General features: G+C 41.2%; 1 protein-coding gene across 1 annotated transcript in view; it reads right to left on the bottom strand.

The window, feature by feature from the left end:
• Nucleotides 1-201: 201 nt before the first annotated feature.
• Nucleotides 202-8,056, bottom strand: part of LOC118221346 (protein kinase C epsilon type-like) — a 53,794-nt gene continuing 45,939 nt past the window's right edge. Inside the window, exons 14-16 of the mRNA XM_035406337.1 lie at nucleotides 7,675-7,863; nucleotides 5,065-5,211; nucleotides 202-4,368 (exon numbers count right to left, since the gene is read on the bottom strand). Coding sequence (XP_035262228.1) covers nucleotides 4,222-4,368; nucleotides 5,065-5,211; nucleotides 7,675-7,863 — 483 coding nt within the window. The 3' untranslated portion in view covers nucleotides 202-4,221. The remainder of the gene's footprint in view (nucleotides 4,369-5,064; nucleotides 5,212-7,674; nucleotides 7,864-8,056) is intronic.

Here is an 8,056-nt window from a genome sequence, read left to right as displayed (position 1 = left end):
CATGTGTCATTGATGCATTAACATGACAGCCAACATAGAATAATATCATGCTTACTAAGCTTTGCTGTGTGATACAACCATGTCTGAGAGCAGTGGGCAGTGGTCGCTACATGTAAACCAGGACCCACGCCTCACCCCCTACACTTGTCTATTCCCCATTATTGCTGTTTCTTAGTCACAGGCACTGTACAAACACATAAACACGCTTGGACATATTTTAATAGATTCAAAAACAGACACTCCACATTCACATCATTCTGAATACAGTACATTTGGCACAGTTAAATGACTGCTTGTAATGAGATTCAATTTATACACCCCATTAGGAAATATTTTTCTGTACATAGAAAGCTTCACAATACAGAAACTATTGCATACTGGATGTACATACACACATACAGTACTATAATATACATATTTCATATCTGTATTTTAATGCCATATATATATATATATATGTTTCATATTCTGCAGGACACATTTTAACACTACTTTAATTCAAGAGGTAAGTCTGACATTTATTTACTTATTTAAATGCTTGAATGACTTTACAGTTTCATTTACAAATCTAAAAAAAACAAAAACAAAATGGAAGCAGAAAGAAGACAGAGATACAATTTGGCATGGAGCAGAGAAAAGGTTGACGGGGTAGAAAGGAGATCAGGGCTTTTGCAATAGGCTCAACACTCACAGCAACACAGACAAACCCACAGCACAGACAGTGCACACGTCAAAGGCCAGCACACGGCCATAATGGAATGATAGATACAAACAAACTGTAGTTGACAGTTACGACAAAGCTTCCTGTGTGATTCACAACATCGAGTGACTGGCTTGCAGTCAATTTTAATTAAGAAGCCTGTATGATGCCTTCCCCTAACACCACTCCTCCACCCTCCCAGCTGAACCCCCACATCCAGTATATGTCTGAATGACTGGCATTGTAGTCAGTTTCATTAAGCAGTCTGTAATGTCATAACTATATCCCCCCCGTCCCTTCCTGTAATGAAGCCCCCCCCTTGATTTCTCTCATCCCCTACACATTCAGCATGCACATCGCCTTGCCATTACACTGGTAGATGAGGTAGAATGGTGGGGTAGAGTGGGGTAGCTTAATGGTTTGTTTGGGTGGGGGTGGGGGGGGGGGGGGGGGGGGGGGCTGTGGAAATGTATGTGTGTATGGACAGCTACAGACTTGCTCAACCCCCACTAGTACCCTTGCGTATGGGGGAGGGCCTTTCCTCTATGGGAAGAACAGCTCTGGTTAGCTGTTAGCTTTGCTTATACGATACTTCCCATTGGAGAATTGCACAACATGTGTAATTTCCTGTTGTTGTCAGAGAACAATTACATAATGTCAGAATCAGTGAGGCTCACGTTTGATGAGGAGAACGGGTAATTCAGCTCATCTAGGCCCGTCATTTTGGCTGCTACCCAGAGAAGGTATTCAGCGTTGCATCCTGCCTGGTCTCAAATTGTCAAAGGCTCTCTGTGTCTATTGCGTGACCTAGCAAGGCATTCCAGTTATTAACAATTTTCTGGTCCCAATGAAAATCACCAAGCAAAAAACAAAAATAAAAATCACATAATTGTGCAATTCTGGTGAGACCCAACCAGGTGAACCTGTTTCTGCCAACCTGCATCTCACCTGTAAGATTACTCACACTGCAATGGTTGCCCTGACACAATGAACTGTATATCATAAAAAAACATGCTGAAACTGCACCTTCTACTTGGTTAAGTACACATTCATATTCACATTCAGAATGATTAAGTGATGTCATTTCTACTTTTTTTTGGGGGGGGGGGGGGGAGAGTAACCGAAAACTAAAAATAAAAGCGGCACTACAATGTATGTGGTTTAACTGTATAAGATTGATATTTATTTTTAATACATATAACACTCAGGTTTCCTGCATATGTATAACTCAGGTTATTTGTGTATGTGTATTATGTGTACATGAGATATGAAATCTATATTAGGTGAGTGTGTTATTACAGGTATGGGCAGGATACTTGGGAGAACACAGGGTTAATGTGTTGTATCAGAAAGCGTATTGTATCAGGGAGTGTGCTATATCAGACTGTGTTGTACAAGGGAGTGTGTTGTATCAGGAAGTGTGTTGCATTAGGGAGTGTGTTGTATAAGAGAGTGTGTTGTATCAGGAAGTGTGTTGCATTGGGGAGTGTGTTGTATAAGAGAGTGTGTTGCATCAGGAACTGTGTTGCATTAGGGAGTGTGTTGTATAAGTGAGTGTGTTGTATCAGGAAGTGTGTTGCATTAGGGAGTGTGTTGTATAAGAGAGTATGTTGCATTAGGGAGTGTGTTGTATAAGTGAGTGTGGTGTATCAGGAAGTGTGTTGCATTAGGGAGTTTGTTGTATAAGAGAGTGTGTTGTATCAGGAAGTGTGTTATATAAGGGAGTACACTGTACTGGTTGAATATGCTGTACTAAGGGAAGTGCTGAATAGGTCACATGAGCTGTACAGAGAACCACAGCAAACCGGGGCGAGATTCGGAAACAGCAGACTGAATATGACACAGGAGCTTCATACAGGCATAGAATCATAAATATTAACAACGCAATAGCAAAACAAGGGAGGTCTGGTGTCATAAAACAAAAGACAACATAAAACAAAAAGAGGAAAAACCCCAAATAAAACAACACACACCTTATTGCACAAAGATCATTCCTTATCCTTCTCCATGCAGTTATACAGAATAAAATGAATATATTGACCATGCAGTTGCTGACACCTGTCTTTCCCAGGAACTTCACAGACTTGCAATACAATTATATACATACTGAGCTCCGCACACTGAGTTTCGGTAGTGATAGGAAGCGTGAGATTTCATGAACCCCATGAGTGGAGCTATAAAGAGCTGTAAATCACTGGCTTGTCTGAACCAATCAAAATGTATTGCTCACTTCAGCAAACCACAATGATTGGTTGAAATCAGAGAGTCACACATCGCATACAGCAAAAGGCTATGCCTCCACCCTTTTTTGCTCCATGGCACCTCATTCTCTTATCATTATTTTTAGGAGCTGCCTTGTCTCCCAATGGTGGTGAATCTTGTGATAGACAGACTCTTCAGTATGACAATCCAGTAAAAGTATTCATAAAAAAACAAACTCCAAGAACACAAAAAACATTACCAAAAAAAAAAAAAAGAATAAAAATGGAATCAATAAATTGCCATTTCCAATGGGCATTTCCACACACACACGCACTCATTTAAATTCATGCGCACACCAACACACAACATGAACATGCATACACTAACACACCCTGCAGTGCAAACCACACCATAAACTCAAGTAACACCATGCACTTATCTACAGTGGAATGTTGGTCCACAAAAGTCACCCCAAAACACAAAAAGGCCTTCAGCTATAGAATTAATTTGCATCCATTTCAGATCACCCTGCATTATCTTTTTTGTATATAGTAACCTATTAAAGGTTATGTTGTTTAGTACAATCATGGTTACTGTTAATTTGGTTAAGGTAGTGCATTGCAGGGGAGAAACCTCCCATTTTGTGCCTGCAAGACATTCTTACTGTTATATTTGTGTGTTTTTAGCTCTTTGAATATATTTTATAAAATACAAACATTGGAAGAGTACTCTTGGAAGAGGTAAAGAAATTTGTGGACGAAGAGAATACTGTATTCCAAGCAAAGGTGCATAAATATCTTTTTAGTCCATGCAAAGACAACACCCACTCTCGCAGACCTCTTAGTCATGCCCAATATGAGATTAGCGCCTCCCACTGATGGCGTAATTATACCTACTGAGGACTCATTGGACAGGTGGATGTGATGTGGGGAGAGACATACCGCTCAACCAGCCAGGGCTGGCAGTTCAATTGGACCAACAGAACCAAACTGGCCAAGTGGACTTGTCCCCTACAGGAACTAACTTTTTAAGATCTCCTGTATGAACATGAAAATGACACAGTATATAAAATATGAAAAGAAAAGGCAAAAAGGTTTTTTTTATTTAGACCCCTAAATAAATAAATAAATAAATATATATATAAATAAAACAATGAACAGCAACTAATGAGCAAAATATAGGTAATATCTAGATAAATGATACAGCCACGGGTGGTTGGCTGAAGTGGTCACGACGAGGGTTGGTTGGTTCTGCGGTTGATTCTGGAGTTAGGATGTTTCCATGAGTTCAGCATGGGGGGCGAGGTCTGGGGTGAGGGTTTAGGACAGACGCTCCTCCCCAAAGTAAGAGAAGCCCTTGAACTCGTCCTGGTTGATCTGCTTGATGATGGCATCCTCCACGGGCGTGAGCACTGGCTCCTCACGGGTGAAGTCCTGGTCGAAGTTGTTCACATCTCGCTTGGTTTTCTGTGGAGAAAGGAGACCATTGGTCAAACTGGTCATATTGACTATTCTTGGAGATTTAATCAGGCACATGTGTTCTACAAGCCACATGTATGTCGACACCATCTACCCTACAAACTGATAAGGTGAACAGTTGCCATGTGCTGATTAATGGGGAGATAGAGAGTAACACTCTCAAGTAACACAAGCGTGACTTGATGTTGCTTTAAAATGTCCATTCCCAGTTGTGTGCAATGTACCAGAACCATGCATGTAAAAATGAAATTCAGCTTCATAAAAATGTTGCATATATATCTGGCTATATAGAATATGGAATTGATACGATTCCAATTCGCACAATTGGTGCATTAAAGAAATGACGAAAAAAACAGGTAAAAGTAATTACAGTCTCAAATGAACTTGTGGGGCTTGGTCAAATCACGATACCACTTTTCACAAAAAAACACTTGCCTTGATGGAATTTTGCACACAGAACAATGGTTTTAGCACTAGCATTTGCCAATGCTCTGGCTAAACTCCGGCATGAGCCTAATCAGGAGTGTGTGTATGAGTGTGTGTGTGTATGCGTGTACGCATGTGTGTGTGTCTGAGACAGAGAGGGAGAGAGAGAAAGAGAGAGAGAGAGAGAGAGAGAATGTGTGTGAATGTTTGAGTATGAGAGCTTCAACATGTGCACGCGTGTGTGCGTGGGACACTCACGATTCGAGGTTTAAACGGGGGCTTGATCTTTCTCTGCTCCAGCAGGACCCAGTCAATCTCTCTGAAAAAGGGGTGGGTCCTTATGGCCTCTTCCCCACCCTGCGACAGCACACAGCCCAGGCGCTTGTGAGGAGTCTTCGTCATGAACTGAAGAGCAAAGGAGAAAAGTGAGTGAGACAAAACCAAGAAGAGCGATCAAATCCATCAGTGAACCAGCACTGGTGTATAGGGCTAATAATTAGCTGATTGAGCCAAGATAACTGATGAGAGCCAAAACATTAATACACACTGGCCATCCAGGAATGGAGTTCTCCACCTCTGTCTGCTGTCTGACTTTTTTCAAGTATATGTTATGTAGGTGCAGAATCACACATATTAACACTGTTTATGCTGTTATAGTATCATTATTATTTGTTGTTTCTGATAATTACTTCAGCAGTAAACTGTAGTAAAAGCTGAATAAATTCAATTTAATTAAGAGAGAAAGGAGTAATGCAGGACAAATGGATGGAAAGGTGGAGAAAGACAGACTGTGATGACACAGTACGCTATACGATGGTCAGTGTCGCTAGATTTGAGGGAGACGCTAATCCATCCATATGCTATCGAAGTTCATGACAGTGCCCCGTCCCTCCCTGCCCTGTTCCGCCAGCACACCTGCTTACATGTACATGGGATAACTACAGGTGTGTCAAAATATCTCCCCTGGTAACCTGAGAACTGTCTGCATCACTGAAGTCACTTTAAAAATAAGTCAGCATGCACAATGAGGTTTGTTTTTCCAGCACACAGCAGCATAGCAGTATGCACAGTATGGGCACGCTGGCCTGCTGCTCATGCAGGCCGGAAGCGAGCTGGAGTGAAATATCAGACCTGATCCTCTGGGTGGGTCCTGTGAACATGGATACTAAACGCCTGTGCATAACATAACATAATGACGAGAACAGGCCATTCAGCCCATCAATGCTTGCCATTTTCCAGAATAAATTGTACCTAGTACTCTGATTACCTACAGACTAGATAGTATCTAACACCAGCAAGCCTGGTCTTGAAAATCCCCAGAGTTTCTGCCTCTACTACATGATCTGACAGGCTATTCCACACATTGACTATCGGTGTGAAAAAATTCTTCCTAATGTCTGTAAGGAATTTATCTTTTGCTAATTTCCATTTTTGCCCCCTCATTCTACTAACAGAACTGAACCTTAAGAATCTCTTGTAGTTCACTTTGTTAATCCTCTTTATGAATTTAAAAGCCTCAATCAAATCATCCCTCCGTCTCCTTTTACTAAGCTTGAAGAGATTAAGCATCTTAAGTCTTTCCTCATAGCTTTCATCTTTCATACCAGGAATCAATCTGGTTGCCCTTCTTTGAACCTTTTCCAGAGCCTCTATATTTTTCTTGTAGAAAACTTCCTTGAATTTATACTTTATTACTATTTATCATTTTTTCCTGCTACAGCACAGTGCATAGAACCTGAAAGGCTTTGATCAGCCATTACTCCCATGTCTTTTTCAAATTGAGCAAATTCAAATTTTCCCATAAAGTAATCCTGCCCAATGTTTTATTTCCCACATGCAGAACTTTACATTTGGATATATTGAATTTCATTTGGCACGTTTCCGCCCACTTCTGGATTTTGTTTAAATATTCTTGGATTACTTTAGTGGATTGCAATCTATTAGCTGGGCCACCCAGTTTTGTATCATCCACAAATTTGACTAATGTACTTTCTATGCCCCTGCCAAGATGATTGATAGAAATGAGGAAGAGCAGTAGTCCAAGCACCACACTTGCCGGACTGCACAGTTCCCTGCTCAGATAATATTCTTCCTACTACTCTGTGTTCTACCGTGTAGCCAGTTCCGAATCCACTATGAAATACTTCCTGTAATTCCAACTGTCTTCATTTTGCTAACAAGTCTCTTAGGTACCTTATCAAATGTTGTTTTTTTTCAATAAACACTTCTAACTTGTCCCTAATGATATATTCCAGTATTATACAAGTGATGCAAGTTAAACTGACAGGCCAGTGGTTTCCTGGATCAGTACAGTCTCCTTTCTTATATACAGGCATTACCTTGCTTCCAGTCCTCAGGTATTACTCCAGTTTCTAAAGACTGTCTAAAAATACCTGGCAGTGGTTTAAAGATGATCTCACCTAACTTTCTGAGAACTCTTGGGTATATGCCATCAGGGCCCGCGGCCTTATTTGTCTATAGGTTATGTAATTTATCCAGTACTTCTTTATCTCTCCATCTAAATATCTGCATTTAGACATTCTGAGTACTGAATATTTATAAACTACAATCAAAATGTTGGAGGTACAGATAGCTTTGCAGTGGGTCCAGGGATAAATCATACAAAAAACGAGGTGAGAGGTGAGTATTGTATATACAATATTTGCAATATACATGTATATATATTTGAAATACTGCCCATCCCTAAATGCACACACACACACACAAACATATGCACACTCACATGCGCACACACACTAACACATACACACACACATGCACGCACACACACGCACACACACAGAAACACATGCACACACAGTCAGACACAAGCAGGAGGGGGTGAAACAGGGACAGAGAGAGACTGACTGCTCTAAGAATGCTGACGGCCTCCTTGCTGAGCCACACGGGGTAGAGCACGTCGTCGTGCAGGATGGACTCGAACAGGTCGTCCTCGTTGTCCGCTTCAAATGGCGGCTGGCCAGCCATCATCTCGTACATCAGCACCCCCAGGGCCCACCAGTCCACCGAAGGGCCATACTCCAGCTCCTGAAGGATCTGGGACAGGAGATCAAGAGAGCAGCTGTTCCTTTACCCAGGAGTCTGCCTAAGTGTGGTTTTCCTGTGCTATTTTACTGAGACCCTACTAGATCCTACTAGACTGCATTTCTGGTTGATCAAGTATTGTCTACTGGCTAGTTGATAAATTTGTGGTACTTCCTAAAATGGATGATGATAATAATAATAATAA

Source organism: Anguilla anguilla, chromosome 2 (genome assembly GCF_013347855.1).
Source record: "Anguilla anguilla isolate fAngAng1 chromosome 2, fAngAng1.pri, whole genome shotgun sequence".
Lineage (NCBI taxonomy): Eukaryota > Metazoa > Chordata > Actinopteri > Anguilliformes > Anguillidae > Anguilla > Anguilla anguilla.
Note: the sequence above shows the minus strand (reverse complement) of the source record. Positions and strands in the feature narration are given on the sequence as shown.